The sequence below is a fragment of the Semicossyphus pulcher genome, unplaced genomic scaffold (genome assembly GCF_022749685.1).
Source record: "Semicossyphus pulcher isolate SPU_LCO1_2020_fin unplaced genomic scaffold, fSemPul1.0.p SCAF_26, whole genome shotgun sequence".
NCBI lineage: Eukaryota > Metazoa > Chordata > Actinopteri > Labriformes > Labridae > Semicossyphus > Semicossyphus pulcher.
The window spans coordinates 3,753,980-3,774,287 of NW_027211700.1; the positions used below are offsets into that span (position 1 = coordinate 3,753,980).

The 20,308-nt window shown below is 40.9% G+C and overlaps 2 protein-coding genes across 4 annotated transcripts in view; both read left to right on the plus strand.

Moving 5' to 3' along the window:
- Window positions 1-308: 308 nt before the first annotated feature.
- On the plus strand, window positions 309-11,360 carry gkup (glucuronokinase with putative uridyl pyrophosphorylase). Of its 2 annotated transcripts, XM_069676639.1 has the most exons (23): window positions 309-452; window positions 1,265-1,371; window positions 1,641-1,685; window positions 1,768-1,921; window positions 2,021-2,092; window positions 3,345-3,433; window positions 3,536-3,692; window positions 5,432-5,509; window positions 5,675-5,766; window positions 5,870-5,975; window positions 6,057-6,136; window positions 6,223-6,291; window positions 7,761-7,821; window positions 7,930-7,946; window positions 8,026-8,083; window positions 8,227-8,319; window positions 8,392-8,452; window positions 8,527-8,640; window positions 8,864-8,921; window positions 9,149-9,217; window positions 9,297-9,360; window positions 9,479-9,550; window positions 11,177-11,360. In XM_069676639.1, the coding sequence occupies exons 1-23, from the start codon at window positions 396-398 to the stop codon at window positions 11,270-11,272; spliced, it is 1,869 nt and encodes a 622-aa protein (XP_069532740.1). In that variant the 5' UTR covers window positions 309-395; the 3' UTR covers window positions 11,273-11,360. The 2 variants fall into 2 exon arrangements, with proteins under 2 accessions (XP_069532740.1, XP_069532739.1); XM_069676638.1 differs by having other exon boundaries at window positions 8,227-8,452.
- Window positions 11,361-12,719: 1,359 nt separating this feature from the next.
- The window catches only part of ubash3bb (ubiquitin associated and SH3 domain containing Bb), a 44,781-nt gene continuing 37,192 nt past the window's right edge, over window positions 12,720-20,308 (plus strand). For both annotated transcript variants that reach the window (XM_069676610.1, XM_069676611.1), the window contains exon 1: window positions 12,720-12,850. In XM_069676610.1, coding sequence (XP_069532711.1) covers window positions 12,720-12,850 — 131 coding nt within the window. The remainder of the gene's footprint in view (window positions 12,851-20,308) is intronic.

Consider the following 20,308-nt stretch of genomic DNA (forward strand, 5'->3'; position numbering starts at 1 on the left):
TAGATTATTAAAATCTTTAATTAGTTTGTTAAGTCTGTTCTGAACAGAAATACACATTGTATTATTTAATCTTTATCCAGTCTGTTTAAGCAGGGGAGAATAAGCAGAGTCAAACTGAATGAAGAAATATTTTAAAGACATAATTGTGTCCATGAAAATATCCACCTACTTCTCCTCTAAGTTTAAGAAAGGTTTGATTTTTATATATTTGTATTTCAAACTTTACCGGTCGGAAATTTGCGGTGAGTACGTTTTATTTTGAAAAATCTTTGCGGAAGTACATCTCTTCATTGACGCTGGGAGATTTGAGCTCTTCAGACGTAGCACATTTTTCTGAACCCCTGCACCGTTTGTTTAGATAAAAAATAAAATCAGGACCAAGTGAAGAGTCAGCGATGATCTGTATACTGCTGGTTGCCGGTCACGGCACCGTCTTGGAAACACAAATTAAGGTAAGTAGCTTTAATGTTGCAGCAGAAAGGAGGTCACTTAAGGCAGTGCAAAGTTCGCGTTTGTTGCGAAGCGGTCACAGCACGCCAAACTCCCTTTATGGATTTGGCAGTTTTCTACTTTAAGGCCTATTAGCTATCGTGTACAACTGTTAGACCACCTTTTAGGCGATTTACAGTATCGCGACATTGCACTGACTTATCCGGCATACATCATACCCAACAACCAATTAGCTGTTTTTATAAAATTACATATTTATCATTAGCTCACTTTGGTTTTCATTTGCGGCTAGCTTCTCCCGTTAAGTGTTAGTTACACAGGTGTAGTATGTTTTATTTGTATTTTATTCAGTCAAATTTAGCAATGTTTTCCCCTATTATTGTTATGTGTGCACATAAATATTTAACATAAGAATACGAGACCCAGAGTATCACAGTTTTGCATTATGTTTGGTTTAAAACTTTAATAGGATATAATTAAATACACATTTACAACATTGTTTCATATGTGTATGGACCATAGACTGTATAAAAAGATATATATGTAGATCTATATATACAGTCATTGGTATGGACTGGTATCGTTCTTACTTATTAAAATTAATAAATGTAAATAAATAGACCGTTTTCAACGCCTACGGGTGAAATACAACGTCAGAATAAGAGATAAGATAAATCTTTTTTGATCTCCAGGGGGGAAATTAATAGAATATTAAAAGTTTAAATTTTGTGAAGATTAATGGTAAGTTTAGACGTTAGGAAAATGGCTGCACTGTGATTCTGGTTTGAACTGTTTGTTTTTCCACCTCTCACAGAATGATGACACAGGCTTATACAGCCACCTGACCGGGGTACCAAAGGCCTTACTGCCCGGCATTGGAGGAAAGAAGATCCTTGACTTTTGGTGGGAAACGGTAAACATGTGCGTATCAGTGGCAAGTGGGACTTTTAAAAATATATTGTAGTCCTTTCTTCTAAGTAATTCCCAAACTGTGGTACATGTATCACCGGTGGTATTACATGATACAATAGGAAAGCCGAAAAAGTGACATTGTTGGTATTCAAATTGAGAAGTGGTACATATTGGTACATGGTCAGAAAAGTTTGAGACCTTCTGCTCTATTGTATCCTCAGTAACACTAAAACGTCCCCTAACTAATTTAACTCATTGCGTCTGTGGTTTCTCTCCAGGCGGCAGCTCTTCACAGAGGTGTATCTGGTCACAAATGCAGACAAGTGAGTTCTCACTGTTCCATAACTCAGTTTGAGTAGGTTTCAGCACTCTTGTTACAGTTTTCTCACCCTGTTAAACGTTCAGGTATAAGCACTTCGAGCGCTGGGCCACAGCCAATGACTTCCCGGTGGAAAACGTGGTGAATGACGGCAGCACTACGCTGGAGGACCGCCTGGGGGCTGTGGCTGACCTGCAGCTGGCCATACGCAGCCGAAAGCTCCAGGACGACATCATGGTGGTATGTACATTTACTGCTCAGCTACATTTCACTGTGCTGTCTGATTGTATCTTATTGATGCTAATATCTGTCACACTGAGGATCTGTGCGTGCGAACAGATTGCAGGAGACATGCTGTGTGCAGACCAGAACTTTGACATCGCTCAAGTTATCCGTTTCTTCAGGTCACAGGTGAGAGTTACTACAGTACAAAGGTGCACCAGGATCTAGTGTTTACAGTATATTTACATACACATAAGTACTTACTAAATATAAAACAAAAGGAAAGGTTATTTATACTAAAAAAGGTCCTCTAATGCCTGTCAAAGTAGAAGAACACTGCTGCATTGTGCTTTACAATGAGTATATGTAGCTAAAGGTAGATCACATGACTGGTCTTCATCTCTCAAATGTGTAAACATCTTTTGACCAGGTGCCTTATTTACAAATATTGGGGACTAATTGATTACTAAGTATTGGAAATGTTCCAGAAGATTGCTTTTACCCCGGCTGTGAACGGGCTGCAAGGGCTGCAAAATAATCCCTGCAGCATTACAGAAAGGAACAGAGGGACCTTTTTGTTAAAGGAGAAGTTCGGCATTTTTTAACCCGGACCCTATTTTTACATATTTAGGTGTCGAAATGACTTTTAGGAGCAAAAACTTTTGAAATCGGTGCAGTAGATGGCCTCCACTGTAGCTGCGATATAGCCGCGATGGCTGCAACATAATCCACTGGGGGAAATGCGCCCGATCAAAATACATCCACTAAAAGAGCTTGTTTTTGCCACCGACAGGCTCAGATTGTTACTCTAGGTGTTCGACAGCATTACGGAAATGATCCCTACAAAGATTGTCCTTTTTTTAAAGAGTAAGATCCTTCTTGTGTAAGCAGAAACAGAAGTCTCGCTCAATGAGAAGTCTCGCTGGTGCTCTACCCCTGCCTCGATAGGTTGGTTGTTTGTGTTGTTATTCTACTTTGGTGTTTAAAGTGGTTAATTCGGATCCACCAGAAAATGTGCGTAACAAACAATAACACACTCAGAAAACAAAACGATAAAGGCTGTGGTAGAACAGCAACTGTTCTGCAAAGTAAAATTACTGCTTTTGTCAATGAAGTCTGGTGAGCGATATGACGTCTGGCTCTGCTTTAAAAAAAACATCTTACAAAAGACTATCAGTGCAGTGATCCTTTCTGTAGTGTTGTTAGGTGCTTAGTCTGTGAGTGGCAGATACCAACACTTTTTTTAGATGCACCTTTGTGTACCTAACAAATTGGAAAATACGGTTATCGCCTTTGAAGTCAAATCCCAGCAAAACTAAAGAAATCCAAAACTATGCAAATTTTTAAAATGAAAAAACAAACACAAACATATTTTGCTCAGGGTCCTTTTTGTGTAGAGGAAATCATGTGTGACTTACAGTCATTGTGTGTCTGTTTTCAGCCTGGAGAGCTGATCATTTACTACGAGCTGGAGGAGAGCGAGAAAAGCAGCTCCAGGGGCATCGTGGAGGTTTGTTCTGACACCCACAAGTGAGAAGAAGTTACTTCCCTTCCTGCTTTAATTCACAAATCTGCGATGACACATAATGTCTGCACGTTGTGTTTTTAATCTGTGGTATTGTTCCGATTCAGGATAATTCGCTTCTTGGAGAAACCGCAGGATGGGCTGACGGCGTCCCGGCTGGCCAGCGTGGTGTTTTACTGCTTCCAGAGGGACACGCTGTCCTACCTGTCTGACTTCCTCAGCCTGCAGCCTCAAGCCACAGACAGGACCTTCGGGCGATTCTGGGTTAGTCAGAGCTATGTTAACAAGTTCTTTGGCAGAAATTATCCACTTTTTGTTGTTATTACATCACGGAAATCGAAGTAAACTGGTATGATCTTACTCCTGGAAGACACCCTGATAAATAATGATAGATGATGGAAGCAATTATAGGAGCTTGTGGGCGTACATCTCCCTACAGCTGATCCCTGTATGAATACATGTGAAGTCTAATCTTAAATGTAACCAATCTAACCATAATCTTTGGCAAACTTCCTGTTATAATTTCCACCCACACTCCCTCTTACACAATCAAACTGACTCTCCCTGAACACAAACCACACAGACACTACATCTGCTGAACAACGTCTTAAACTATTATTAGACTCAGCGGGCAGGTTTCTAATTGCTGCCCTCGTGTGATTTCAATTGAATTTGTGCACATGCCAAATATATGTGCGCTAATTTATGCTCTGAAATTACTTTTTATTATCATCTTTAAGGGATAAGTTTTTCATTTACTTCACCTTGCCGTAAAACAGCCCTTTCCTTTGGCAGGTCAATGCTATATATTATGTTTTCCTGCACTCCTTCACTGTATCAGATCAGATGTTCGGTTCAGTAGTTTATAGAATGGAAAACAAATACTAGAATATAATATTCTAATGAAAATAACTTTCTCTGTGGAGACAACAAAGTACTTTTATGAGCACACAGGAGAAAAACTTCTGCAGAGGGAGACCAGTCAGCCTCGTAGCTGTGTTTGACGATATCAGACAATTCATAAAGCTTGCTGTGCCGTATATGTTAGCACCAATGACTGTATATAAAGACGGACATCATGTCTCCATCTACTCTCATTGTAGCCAAAATAGCCCCAGTGACAGGCGCTGCCATCTTGCGATGGTGACGTCATTCAGAGCCAGAACACACACTTAACTTACTAAAAAAACCAGCAAAGTTCCCGCACGTCGGAGTATTTACCAGCAGAGCAGCTTCTTGTGTCGGTCTGAAGCAGATATTCATGCTTATGTAAAGTTCAATGACTGTAGTGTTAGTGTTAGTTACGTCTCCTCTCCCCGTTCCTCCTCTACTCTGCTACTCGGGAACAGAACGCTGCAGGAGCCCGATTTGTCAACAGAGCTGTCAATCATGAGGTCACACCCCCCTTTTTATAGCATCAAATAACTAATTAAACTTGTGAGAAAAATGAACACTTGGACATAAATCAGCATGATAAGAACTAACTATAATGACAGAAACCATGTTTGAGTAAAATGTATTTGACGTGTATTTTGATTTTATAGTTTGACTCATGTCCCATCTGTTAACATGGAGGAGGCGGGCTTTATGAGCTGTACTGCAGCCAGCCAAAGAATCTCATTGGATGGGACACAGTGGTTAACTAAATACTTAGTAACAGATGCAGACTGTTTGGCTTTGCTTTCCAACCTCTCGCTCCTCTCCAGCTCCACCCTTTAGTCCAAATATGGTCACTTTGGCTCCAGAAAATGGCGGCGAATCTGTCCATTATTTATACAGTCGATGCAATGACAGTTGTCATTTTAATAAAATGTAGGGCCAAACGAAAGGGCTGTCTGACGGCAAGGTAAAGCGGTGAAAATATTAAAAATATAGCGTACACATGAAATAATATTCATTTTTAAAGGTTGGACATTTCTTAAGTGGGTTAAAGTCAATGTCTTTCAATTATCATTCTTTAATAAAGTAATGAGCTGTACCTTTAATGACTCTTTTCTCTTTAGGAGTGGCTCATTAATGAGAAGCAACGGGACGTGTTTGGGATGAAGCTTCCCACCGGCTTCCAGCTCATCGGACAAGTGGTTTGTTTCCTGAACTTTGGCTTTGTTTGATGTTTTTTACCGCCGTCAAATTCTCTGATTATAACAGACAAAGGCGGAGGGGAGGGCCTCAAAAGTGCCACAATGAATCCTACATTTACTTTACTTACCATGCCTTGCTTAACATGCCTCCTTTTGACATCTCAGGGCCTGTCAGACTACACCAAGTGGCTCACCCACTACTCCACCAAGCAACAAGACAATCCTGCTAAACCAATCACATTCCGATCGTTTGCCCGGTAAGAAAACACAAAGATGACTGTGTTTTTGTCCTCTCTTGGACCTTCTTAACTCAAAACAAACTCTGGGAGAACTGATGTCCAAATATGTGATGACTCACAGGGTCGGGCTGATGGGGAATCCCTCAGATGGCTTCAATGGGAAAACCATCGCTATGTCCATCTCTAACTTCTGGGCGGAGGTCACTCTAGTGGAGAGCCAGACTTTGGTAACACACGCTCATAAGATGAAGCTCATTCACCAGGTAATACACGGTGCAAAAGTCATGTGAGCTCCTGTGCCTCTGCAGGCTTTGGTCCCTCATCCGCTCAACGACCCCACAGAGTTTGGAAGCTTGCAAGACCTGTTCTGTATCAGCAGGAAGGAGGGGTGCGTACACACGATAAAATGAGACACATGATGGAGTCGCTCACGTTCAGGCTTCTTCAACATGCTCTGTTTATGACCCCCTGTAGGTACCTGGGAGGTCTGCGGCTGCTGCAGGCCACCTGTAAGAAGTTCTACCAGTTCTGCTCCAAACAAGGGTGAGAGTCGTATCTGATGTTAAAGCTTCTGGAAATCTACTCGTCTCATTAACGCTGCTGTGAGGAACTTTCTGTTTGTGGTGCTCATGGCGACCCTTGTGGACAAAGCACTTCCAAATTTATGGGCTTTATTTCATATTTTACCCTTATCTGTCCACTAAATATGAAGCTTCAAGGCAGAGCCAGGAGGTGGTAATAATTTTTATTCTGTCTGTCTGTCAACATGACAGAAAGGATCCCGACAGAAATCTGCCTTTTTGCTAAAGAGTTAGATCCTTTTTCAAACGCAAACAGCTATTAGCTACATCGCTCTCGTCAAAGCCACCAGACTCCATTGACAAAAACACTAATTTTACCTTGCATAACATGGGACTTGCTGGTCTACAGCTGCCTCGAGCAGTTTGTTTTTGTTATTATGGAGTTTTGGGTCCATGGTAATCATGACAAAACTAACAAACTATCTGATCCAGGCCACTGTAGACCAGCAACTGTATAAAAACATGGACGACATGACAGCTCCCTAAAGTGAAGCCAAACCCTCTCTATCGCCCCCTGCTGACTGGCTGCAGTATAGGTCATAAAGCCCGCCTCCTCCATGTTAACAGATGGGACATGAATCAAACTATAAAATCAAACATGGTTTCTGTCATTATAGTTAGTTCTTATCATGCTGATTTATGTCCAAGTGTTCATTTTTCTCACAAGTTTACTTTTAATTAGTTATTTGATTCTATAAAAAGGGGGTGTGGCCTCATGATTGACAGCTCTGTTGACAAATCGAGCTCCTGCAGCGTTCTGTTCCCCTGTAGCAGAGTAGAGGAGTAACGGCGAGAGGAGACGTAACTAACACTAACACTACAGTCATTGAACTTTCCATCAGCGTGAATATCTGCTTCAGACCGACACAAGAAGCTGCTCTGCTGGTAAATACACTGACGTGCGGCCTGCAGACTGAGCCTGCCTGAGGGGGTCTTTTGTCGGGATGAGATACTGTCGCTCCACCAGCCGAGCTAGACTATTTTGGCTTCAATTTTGTGCAATGAGAGCAGATGGAGATGCGTCGTCCATCTTTATATACAGTCATTGCTGTAGACCAGCAGTTCCCTTGTTCTGTGAGGTAAAATGACCCTTTTTGTCAGTGGAGTGTGGTGGCTTTCAAGAGAGCGATGTTACATCTGTTTCTGGTTAAAAAACCTTCTTACCTTTACAATAAAAAACTTTCTCTGCAGGTTCCTTTCTGTAATGTTGTTATACACCTGGAACAACAGTCTGAGTCATCATCAGCCATCTACCGGAGCAGTTCCCAAACTTTTTGTACCTATTTGTCATTTATATATCCTACTCATACTGCTGCAGTACATATGGAAACACCTTCAAATCACTGCACCAGACATTTGTATTTGGGCTGCTGAGGACACTTTAACTGCTGATGCTCACTCAGTGTTTTCTGTGTGTGTGTTTTCCTGCAGTATCGCTCTGACAAAGCAGAACTTCACACTGAAGTACGACACCAACATCCCCCGACAAGTGGTGAGGATCCACTCAAACACTGGCCCCTTATAAGTATCCTCACACACAGTATTTAACTTAATGTAACACATGTTAATGATGGAATTATCTCTCTCTGTTTTATTGAAGGGCCTCGCTGGAAGCAGGTAAATAGTTTATCATTTATTGTCTGTATAAGCCAGTTTAAAATGTACGCATTGACAAGGTTACCTTCTATGTTCACAGTGCCATCGTCTCAGCTACACTGAAGTGTCTTATGAAATTCTACAACATCACAGAAAATGTAAGCACCGTGGATATTGAAGCCAGAATTAATCTTATGAACAATCATCTGTAAAACTTTTTTTTACATTTACAAGATTCAAAATGAAGAGGGTAGTAAAGCGATGTCTGTACCTGTTCACGTGTTTGATTTGTACACCCCAGGATCTCCCGAAGCCAATCCGAGCCAACTTCATCCTCAACGTGGAGACGGATGAACTTTTCATCACTGCCGGCCTGCAGGACAGAGTCGTACAGGTCGGTCACAGGCGTTCATCACTGCACAACACGACACTCATCGTTAATTTAATTCCTTGTTTGTCTGTGCAGGTTTATGAAGGTTTAGTCTACATGGATTTCAGCAAGAGCCTCATGGAGGAGCAGGGATATGGTACTGAAGTCCCCCTCTTTCTGTGCACGCTGAGTCGATGACAGTCTTTTAATATGTGTGTTTCACGTTCTTAGGAGATTATATTTTAATGGACATGAGTGAGCTCCCACCTTTCTGGCTGGCTTACCTGAGCGACCCCAGCGACTCCGGGCGCATCCACAGCAACATCAAACAGCGCTGGCTCAGTGGTACGTCTTCAGGTCAAACATTACATCTGTATCACGTGATTCCTCAGAGCGAGAGGGAATAAAATCTTTTGGATGTCAGATTTCTGCAAACAGAACAAAAGCCGTTTTAAATAACATGTTACCTCCTGTGTATTTACATCTTTCTATTCTTTTAAGGAGTTTAAAACAGCAACACGTTGGTTCTTTTATTGATTTACTCTCTCGTTGCTCTGCCTTTCCACAGGGGAGCCTCTGGTTGTTGAGGCCATGAAGACTTTTGCTGATCTCACAGATCAAGCGAGGTGGGTTTAACTTCTGTCGACGGTCCAGCAATAATTGAAGCAATAAATAACAGAGGATGCTTTGAGAAATAAATAAGAACAAAGGTTAGACATAAAAACTTCAGATTAGTTATGTGTATCGTTTGCATCACAGTCTCAAGTGACTTGGAAACATTCACAGCACTGCAAGTTTAAACCACAGACTGAATACAAGAAGTAGATAAGTGATCGTTTTAATCTCCCCTCAGGACGGCTCTGCAGGACAGAGACTGGAGCCGCCTGGCTCAGCTGATGGACCAGAACTTTGAGCTGCGGAGGTAAACAGTACACTTTAATCAGAGGTGTTCTATATTAGAATAGTTACTCTTACAGCTTACATAACAACACTTCACACAGGACTGTCTACACCGATGAGTGTCTGGGTCCTGGGAATCTCAAGATGGTTCAGCTGGCGAGGCAGGTAGGTGCTCAAAGAAACAACAACCTGCTGACAGCAGAGCTCGTTTTATTTCACAGTATCTCTCTCTGTCTGTGTGTTTCTGTTCACTCTCTCATAACGTTTGTGCTGCTTCTTGCAGTTTGGCTCGGCTGTGAAGCTACCAGGCAGCGGGGGGGCTGTGGTGGGTCTGTGTCTGGACAATGCGAGATTGGTAAGACTGATCGACAAGTTAGTTTAACCCTCTGAAATGTTCACTGAGAACTTTTATAGCATTTTTGACTCGATCAAAACAGTCAACTCAGTCCTTTACAAGAAGTTTTCATTTTAAAAAACACAACTTTATCTTTAATTTGATAGTAAATATGTGGCAATCTCAGCTTTTTTTTTAGGAGTTTGAGTCAAAACAGTTTGAGTTAGGATGTCTTTCAGGATGTTTTCAAACTTTTTCAGAGTCTGACAACAAAACAGATCCTTCACTGGATGATGCTACGCTTTCAAAATAAAATAGAAATGTCCCAAACTTCGTCGTAATAGGTAAACAGCGTCCATCCCTCTCAGTGACAGCCGGATAGGTGAAATATTTTGAGCATCATCGCTTTCCATGAAGCGCTTCAAGATCACGATCTCTCCTCAGAGCAAAATCTTACAGCTTCCATAAGCACAAAAAAACAGGGATGCTAAGCCAGCAGATGCACGTCTAGAATTTCTAGTTGAAACTGGATAAAACCATAAAAAATAAAGATCAATTTCAATAAAAAATGTATATTTACATTTCCAGTTATTGATGCCCTCTTTAGGTATCTACAACTCAAAGCTTGGACTTTTTTCTGGTTTTGAAACACTGCAAAGGATTTAAAAACGATGACAAACAGTCGCTTTGGGTCGCTACAGGGTCTAAAGAGTAAAATGAGTCTCCGGTATGTAAAGCTGATAAATCTCTTTATTTATAAATCTTTATTTGCTCCCATTCAGACAGATTTTCATTCGGTTGATCTCAACTGTTTATCTAATATGGGACGAGTTTAAGCGCCGTAAACAACCTTGTTTGTAAACAACAAAGATGCCTGCCGCTCTGAGGAGTCATAGGTGTCGTAGCCAGATATGTAAGTTACTTGTGTTTACTCTGTTGACTGCTTATTGTTACGGCTCTATAACTATTGTGGTGGTGTTCACTGAAACTTGGGCGGTGATGGTACTGATTGATGATATGATTGCACTCACATGTTGGGTTTTGGCTTTGGCGCAGAGAGTGGGGGAGCCTGAGAGGGGATATTTTCTATTGATCGCACACGCGCTGATGTTACGAGCCGGTGACTGGTACCAGTTGTGATTTGACGTGTTTTTGTAGGATGACTGGTTGAATGCATGTCTCGGATTATTCTAACAGCACGTCACAGTGTTTTCTCCGTTTAGTTCCTCACAGCACTTTTTTGACGGCCTACACAGAGCCCTGATAGGTTTGCCTTAAGAGCAGAACTTTACAGAACAAATTTATATTTGAACCTTTTAAGCCATAAAAAGTTTAGGTAGAAGAAGTTTATTTAGCATCTTAAACTCAAGACTGGGATGATAATGTTGAGCTAACCAGGGAGATGTTAGACGTAGAGGTGGTTCCACACAAAGAAAGTTTTCAGTAGGAGGCCCCTAATAAATAAAAGAATAAATCTCCAAGTAAAAATAACACAAGATGAAGCCCTTACATAGTTTACCAAAGTGTTATTTAACAGGACAATCTACTTCTTGGATCATCAAGCGAGAATGAAATGATCAAAGTCCTCAGATCTCTGCTGTTTCAAATGAACCTGCTGTCTCATGCAGTCTGTGTTTGTCCCACTAGGTGGAGATGAGGCAGGCTTTCCAGGAGGCCGGCTGCGTCTTCTGTGTCATCGCACCGTACATCCCATCTGCCTGCACCGTCAGCAGCCAACACTGACTTCACATCTCCCCAGGACTCGGTCAGGCCACTCGAGGACACAAGGACTCAACAGCATCAAGAGCATGACACAGAGAGGCTTTCAAAGACTCCCTGTGTCAAAGTGATCAGTACATGAAATTATGTGGAAGCCATGAAGATCATAAAGAACAATCAGGTTTGAATTGAGTGATAATTTATCTGATTGACCAAATAATGTTAAGTCTATAAAATGAGAGGTCTGCACATTTCAACGATTTGTTTAAGTGGTGTAATAAGTATCTAATTTGTACAATATATTATAAAACAAAATAAAAATGTCATTATTTTTCTACATGTGATTGTATAGATTATATTGACTTTATTCTGTGTTTTGTAATATAACTAATTTTTTTAAGTTCAACAAACTTTTATAGTTTTTTTTTTTACTTTTATCAAAATCCCTTAATAAAAATAATATATATAAAAGAAATGACCTGCCATGGTGGAGCCATTATTTACTCTGTATAACATGTATTTGTTTCAAAGAGCCTACGGACATCTGACATTTGAATAAACGATCCAGAAACGAAAGAGCTGTAAAGTTTAATTTTTTGGTGATGATTTAAGTGGATGCATTTATTATAAAGACTATAAAGAAATAATCCTGTTATCTTTGTATAATGCATAACTGGTTTATCCTCATTTCAATTTTTTGCTGATAAAGATGTAATTTCACTGTAAATGAGGTGTCCAGTGCATTAAATAGCTAAATACAGAGCTTATTTATCCAAAAAGCTCCCAATGTCCTCAATCTGAACACATTGTTGTAAGCTAGATCTATATTGAGATACTGAACCGCAGTAGGTGCTAGTTATATTAGTTAAAATAGCATTTTTACTATATTTTGTAGCAGTTGAGTGTTTCCAATTGCCATTGTTGACAACACCAATAGCTAACAAACTGTGTTAGCGCTGAACCAGAAGATTACTAATGCGTTAAAACTGGGAGTTGGAAAATTAGCACATAAAACAATGACTTTGAGCAATGTTGTAATTTATCACAGTAGTGATGATGCAGTGCATTTGAAGCAGGTTTGGGGAGGGGGCACCAATTCCTTATCTAACCAAAGGTTTTGCCATATAAACAGTGTAACTTGTATCACCCGCCACTATTTAAAATGATATGTAGCCTACGTCGCATTTGATGACCCTTTTCCTCCCCCTTGAACCACATAAATTCTGCTCTATTTTACTCTGCTCTGTCTTGTGCTTGTGTACTGTATATATTCAGTGAGCAGATCTAATTTGCTGTTTCCTCCAGTGGGCGGAGTAGCAGAGCTCTGCCTGGCCGCACAGCGCAGCTCTCAGCTCAGCTCCGCGTAGGTGCTGTTACCTCTCCACTCATGCGGACCCAGCCGTAGCTCTAGTCTGGAGGTTTGGTGGTGGACCGTACCCGGCTTGTAGCGGACTGGATGATCCAGTGGATCATGGCTGCCAAAGACGACATCTATAGTAAAATTCTCCCTCGAAGGCTACGGCAGAACCGGCCGGGCTCAGTGAAATGTGGCTCCTCCAACCTGGATGTGCTGTTATCCATGGGCTTCCCCAGACCGAGGGCGTAAGTAGGCTGACCTGATCACCGTGTGTCTGTGTGTGTTTGTGTGTGTGAGCTGGACCATCAGTTTTCTGTCAGAGGTCGTCGGAGACCGGACGGGGGACATGCACGGTGTGTGAGCAGTGAGTAACGGTCAACAGTCGGGTCAATTGCAGCATCACCCCGCATTCACGTGGTGTCGGGATAATCGGAAAAATGAGTTTCCAACTGGAAAAATTAACGTGAAAGCTTCTTCAAGTCGGAGCAACAACTAGGAAAGTCGGTGATAATGTTGCCCAGTATTTACGTGCTCCTCGGATACGCGATTTGTGAAGTCCTAACTAAAGTTGTAATATGGAAATTGACGTGATAAAAACAAGATTAATACATTTTATTGCAGAGAACTAAATAAGGTCATTTAAGATAGACTGCAACTAACGGTTACAGCATGATGCGATCTTACATTAAAATAGTCGAAATTAATATGTAATACGTTAATTCATTCAAAAGTTTTGAACATCAAGCCCACATTTATTTTGGTAAATCAACAAGGCAACTCAATTACCAATATTTTCTTCACTTTCCGTTCTGACTTGAGGGAGCCTTCACGTAAATTTGACCATTGAAATTAATTTTTCCGACTTTTACGACACCACTTGAACGCAGGACAAGGGTCCGATATCACATCGGTTTTTAAAGTGCGCAGCTAGCTAGCCTTCCGTGTATACAGCCTATGAGTAGAATAGAGTTGGTTAAAGTAAAATAAAGCAGAATACTTACTAATACTACTATAATACTAAAATTAATCGTAATAAGCTCATAAGTAGGAGCTGAGTTACCCGAAACAAAACTAGCTTGCAAAACTGAACCATAAAATCTAACGGAATGAGTTAGCAAAATGTTAGCATCTAATAGGCTACAACAATTTGTTTCCCTCCTGATATCTTTTCGTCTATGTCTTTTCATTCATTTAATTCAATACACAAATATATTACCTTGGTTAACATTTTTTGAAAGAGCTGAAATATTTATTGTTTTATATTTTTTCATTCATAATTTGCCTGTACAAAATTGTGTAATTATTTAACCAAATTATCTTCTACTGTGTTACTTTTGATTCACAACTAGAGTCATCATTCTTGAAATATCCCACTTTTTAATCAATGATTTGACTGGATATTACAATTTATCAAAAATTAAGGACTTTTTATTTTTATTTTTTGCACCAAATAAATTATAATAATGTTAGATATTTTTATTTAAGGTTTTTAAACCAAACATAATGTAGAAGTATGGTGTTCTGGAAATGATTATAGGCTCAATATAATGATGTACACACATACCATTCATTAAATGGGTAATTTAACTGAATTATAAAATCCAGAAGTGGTACAAAAAGAGCTGTTAGGAAGCTCCGTCTGTACTTGAGTTCAAAATCTAGCTGTCATTGAAGTTTAATATATTAAAGCTGTATTATAATATACTGTCTATGTAAATAAATCTTTCATATCAGTTTTGGTGAATGTAGGTGCAAGCACAGCTAGCTAACAGCCAGGCCACTTGTGTTTCAGTATATTCTCGAGGAGCTGTCGTACGTAGACTATTCAGAAAACTGGAGTCAGGAGTCATGAAGTCATAACTCTGTGTGTGTGTGTGTGTGTGTGTGTGTGTGTGTGTGTGTGTGTGTGTGTGGCGGGGGTTGTCATATGGTTCACCCTGTGTCCTCTGCTCTTACTGAATGGAGGGACTGTCTTTGACTTGGCCAGATCATTGAGTTCACATCCGTCCTGTCGGCTACAGGCTCTCTGTAAACACAACACTGCTGTATACTGTAGTACCTCCAGCCTGGAGAGCAGCAGTTTACACACACAGCCACTTATGAATGCTGGATTCAATTCGATGTTTGCCCATTTTTTGTGATGTGTTCACTTTTAAAAGTTGTATGCGTTGCTTTTATATGGAGGTAGACGGGAGACATTGCTGAAATAATCCGCTAAAGTAGTCGAGCCATGCAAGCACAGATGCTAATGGGCTAGAGGTCTGTGGTGCACACAGAGACAACGGAGAGGGACATGGTTATGGGACAGTACAGAAGAATAATAATAATAAATAATAATGCTAACTTAAATAATAACTGCACTTACTATACATATGGTCAAACAAATAAAATGTTTTTAACATGTTTTACTGGTTAGCTAAAGTGGTTATAGGTATAAAAGTGATATTGCTATACCTGATCCATGAGGTAATTTGGATGCCCAAAACAATGACTGCTGATTTGACCTTTGACCCCAAAACTGTAGTTAATGAACTCTGCTTTTGAATTGCCTTAAATGGTTCTAATAGCACTGCAAAAAAAAACTTGCTGTAACCTCTTAAGTAATCTTAAGTGTACTGACTTTCTACATTTGAACAGATATTGTTTGTTTCAAAATCACTGCCAGTTAAAAGCTAACAAACACCATAATCAAAGATGGCAGCAGTGCTCTTTCACATGTCCTCGTAACTGCTCAGTGAGGGAGATGTGCTTCCAGACATTTCAGGTTGTTTATTTTACTTTTTATGTGTTTAATCAGAAGAAAATAGTATTTTTAACATGAAAAAAATCACTTCCTGTTTATCTCAGGCCTCTCTGACAGCGGCTGGGGAATTGTGTCTAATCAATTAGTCAAAGCAGCTACACATGGTCCATATTATTCGGGGGAAATCTCATTGCCCCTCTCTGCACTTAACCTTGGGAGGGCTTCCACTCCTTTTAACCAGACAGATGTCACACATCAAGAGTGTTTGTGTGTGTATCCAGTGTGTGTGTGTCAGAGGAAGTGTGCTGTGGTTTGCTGAATGGACACAGCAGATGATGATAGGCCCCCAGGCAGGCCAGCGTTGGCCCAGAACACACTCCCTCAGGGAAGCCACAACCTCTTTTATATCAGCCTGCGACTGCTCGGCCTTGATGCGACCACTTATTAACTCTCTCTCTCTGTCTGTCCGTCTCCTTCTTCTTTCTGTCTAAAGAGATTGACCCACTAAATTTCCTGAACAACTTCAGGTGTCCCGGTTACGCTGTAAAAGGATTATTTCTGTGTGGAAAGATTAAATTTTCACACAAAAGAGAGCAGACACCCTCCGGCTTTAAATCACAGAGTTATGATTATCTCTCTTACTGCCTCTCCATCTATCACACTTTCTCTTTTATCCAGTCGAGGCAGATGTCTGTTCATGAGTCTCGTTCTGCTCGAGGTTTCTGCCTGTTAGAAGCAGGTTTGTTGCTCGCGGTAGATTCATGTTGCTTAAGTTTGAAGACACCCACAACGCCCCCTCTCAAGTCAAGGTTACCATAGTCGTGCCTTTCTTGGCCTCACGAGAAGCTCTCTTCCCCAGACCAGAATAAAATAACAGTCCCAATACACTTAATGTACATAGTACTTAGAATAAAACAACTCCATTTAGCTGTTGACATTTTTATCATCTTGAACCAGGAAACGGCTGCAGGTCTACTGTTCATCGACTGCAGGTTTAATCACTTTAAAAACAGTATTGATTGTGCACATTATTCAGGTTTCCGGTGAGTCACACGGTGCATCTCTTTCTCATCTTTGTAAATGACATGTCAGCTTACTCTCAAAGTAGCGATCAATTAGCCATAAAACAAGCAGAGTCATGCTCGTGTTTGCTAGAATATCCTGACTGGGCTTAAACATTTCTGTATGTTGGCACAGAGTGTGCCATTAAAGACAGGAAGCTCTCTTAGTATCAGATCAAGGTAAAAGAAAAGAAGAAGTTATTACTATGGAGAACAAAAGATTAGTCATCATGAGACATCAGAAATTGCTCAAAAACTCCAGCATAAAAGAAGGACGCTCTTGGAGTTAGCTTCTTCAAATGAATGATACATGAGCACGCTGTTTCTGTCGCCCATCACAAGTCTGACACGTGAAAATGTTACTCTTTGATGAAAACAAGAGACATGTGCAGTAAAAGGAAATGTTATTAAGATACAGCCTGGTGGGAAGTTTCGTTAGCTAGCTAACTTTGCATTTTTAGCTTGGATAAGCGTTCAATCCCAAGCATCACTTCAAAGGTAATCTGTATCTCTACATAGAAATGTAGAATCAGTAGGTAGGGGCGTGGATGTTCAGAACAAGAAGTGTTCTGGTTTCTCTTTGTAGTACGCTTGTAGTCCGAGTAATGTTGACCAAAGCAGGAGGAACATAATCGACTCCCATCAGCGTCATCTGATTTAGCTTCTTATTAACCTCTATAAACAGACATCTGCAGCTAACAGCTAACAATTCATTCTTGATCAAAAATTCAACTTGAGACAAATCTTCTTGACGCTGTGTCACGAAAGGCCATGAGCGATTAGATTTCTAAGACTCAGCACAGACAGATGAACAGGTGCTCCTCCGGGGAATGGGATGAACCGAGAATGGTGGCATTTATTTTGCAAATTTCACTTCACTTTGATCTGAACACACGGTCGCTTCTCAAGCTGCTGACTGGACTGTAATCAAGGCGGCGCACGGAGAAGGAAGTCTTGGGTTTATCTCTATCTCTAACGCCTAACATGTTCACTGTTTTCCCGAGTGGATCAATCGTCGTCAGACTGTAGCCGACGGGTTCCGAGATTGCTTCAAAGGAAAATGGCTGCAGGGTGAATATGGCGACTCAATAAAATAACTACAAAAATGGAGGGAAATACTGTATATTGAGGGAAATAGGAAAAAGGTACATTTTTTAATGTTTACAAAGGCTTGAAGTGGGTAAACTAAGGAGTGTTTTTTAACCTAACCAATTAAATTAATGTGTTATATTAATTCAATACTTGTGACGCAGGACTCCAGGGGGAATAACATTGTTATCAAGTGGTAAAAAAAGATGCCTCAGATTAAATCAAACCCTTCTGATCAGAAATGTTCGTGCATATCTCTACAAATCTTACATGGTTTCATGATGTGATCAGTTTTGTCCCGCTCAGTCTTCTCGTTGGTATTTCTGGGTTTTAATGAGAGTAGGTAGAATTATTCACACTGAGAAGAACTGAAGTGAAAGTTAACCGTGCCTGCTTTCTCTGTACCCACAGCTGTCTTATTAGAACGACAGGTTTTTGCTCAATAATTAAAGTTAGTTCTGCGTGTTTGATACGCTGTTCTGACACCCTCACTGGAGTCATCAGAGAGACGTTTCATAACCTAACAAAGCACGCCTGAAAGCAGTTTGTACGCTGCTGAAGTCGGACTGAATTTGCAGTTTTTACTCGCTTCAAATCTTCTTGAGGCAAACTTGTAACCTGTGTGATATATGTGTTATTTAAAGTCAGCGTACAGCTGTTTATTCAGTCAGTTTATGAAGTGAGATTTTAGTGCTTCTTTCAACTGGACGCCCACTCACTTCCTGTGTAGATAAAGTCTTTGCTATACTGGTCATAAACCTGTCTTGTGTTAAACTGAAAAGCTTCATGCACAACTTGTGTATCTTCTGAGCAACGTCAGAAACAGTGTAACAGAGTAACACCCAAAATATTTGCATTTTCTGTGCCATATTTGCACTTCGCTTTCTCAGTGCTGATGTGGTGTTTTCTCTCCCATTTCACAACAGCTGTCTGCATAGGAAGCGTACTTTCTGTGTAGCTCAGCTCGAGGGTTTGCATATCTGCTGATCTGAAGGAGGAAAGGAAAATGCCTACATACAGTATGTGGGTTTAAGTCTGCTCCAGCTACTGTACAGTGCGGCTATGGGAAAGTGCTGTGGAGCTGGTAACTCTCATGAATTATTGAGTCATTGCCTTGTTTTTTTAGCCAAGTGTCTTTGAAATGCAGATCAGATCCTTCTTTCACTCTGCATTCACAAACTGGTTCCAGCTCCGGGACTTAAGCTGAAGATGATTGTTAAAATCATATTCATATTATTGCATTTGATGTGTCATCATTATCCGCCTGCCTCAGTAGGGAGCCTCTAACAAGGTCGTACAAATGTCATTAGTCTCCTTCCTGAAACAGGAGAGCTGCATCACTGTCTGGATATAGCTGCCGTCATTCTCCGGTCGGTGCACTTCTCCTGCAGCCCGGTGATCATATCATGGTTCATTTGAAGCTCTGTCCGGAAGCAGGCAAACAGACAGCACTATCAGATTATGAGGCCATTGTCTCAGCTCAAATATCTCACAGAGATTCTATGAAATTCAAGGTAGTGCAGGAGCCCGCAGTGCAGGCAGGTTCGCGTCGCCTCCTATACGAGGAGACGAGCTCATCATTGTGCTTTTAAAGCGTCCTCTTTGGCTTCATGTCGTAGGGAACAGTCTGAGAGGTTTGTAGCGACTCTCAGTTTTAACGAGGCGCTCAGTCCTGGATGATTTCACACTCATTCATTATTTTTTACTCCTGGAAGCAGAGGCTCTGTCAATATCAGCCTGTGGCCTCAGGCGCGGATGGAGAGATTTGAGCAGCAGAAGAAGACGAGTGAAGCAGCCAGTTAGTCTGAGCGATGTGGATAATTGAAGGTTCACACTGTTAGTTCAATCAGGAGAGGAAACACATACAGATATTTATTTATATAAGATGACTTTTTTCATAGAGAGGGCGGTGGATAGTGTTGGAAGCAGGACAAGAGAGAGTGGGGACAGCACGCGGTACGGGGCCAAGGAGGGCCGCTGCTTCGAGGAATATAGCTTCTGTACTGAGCCGCCGATTTAACCGCTGAGCTAAACCGGCGCCCAGATCATTATTTATTTTAACAGAGGACACGTGAAAATTAAGAAACTGGAGATATTCTGATTTCATTTCTTCCAAGAACCAACCCGACACCAGAGCTAGACTTAAGAAATAACAGCTTTACTATTAGCTATTATTTTGTGTTGCCTGGCCTAGAAAATGAACGAACTCTGTGTTATTATGAAGTTTGACAGTCAGTCAAATGCAGATGATTAAGATCATTTTCTCTTTCACTTCTGTTCGCTTGAGGGCGTCAAGTTCGAACCTGTTTTTAACCTGAAGCTGCTTCGACTGATGTAAACAATCTTACACTTCTGCTCCTTGTTACCTCACCGCTGACACGGCTGCGACTGCAACTTTCCTTAGATTTTCAGACTTTTACCTGAATGTTAATGAATTCTCAAACTGAGCATAAATAAAGTTACACTGTAAAATACGTGAACCTGAAAAGCTCTGCCATATATACACATTTAGAAAGCTGTGGCCTATAGATTATAGATTACGACAACACGAGGGAGGAAAGTTATAGAGGAGAGGCTTACATGAGTGTTTAACTGCAGCTTTCCCTGCTCTGAAACCGATCATGTGCAGGCTGAGTACAGCTGAAAAGACGTTGTAACTCCACTGGCTGTGGTTATGCTAGTGAAGCATATGCCTTCTGGTTGCTGTTTTAATAAATGGTGGATATCAGCTGCAGTAAGCAGCTCCAGGGCAGCTGTCTGAGTCCGACCACAGTTGCTGAGCCAGCAGCAGGTTTCGTGTCGCCCTGCAG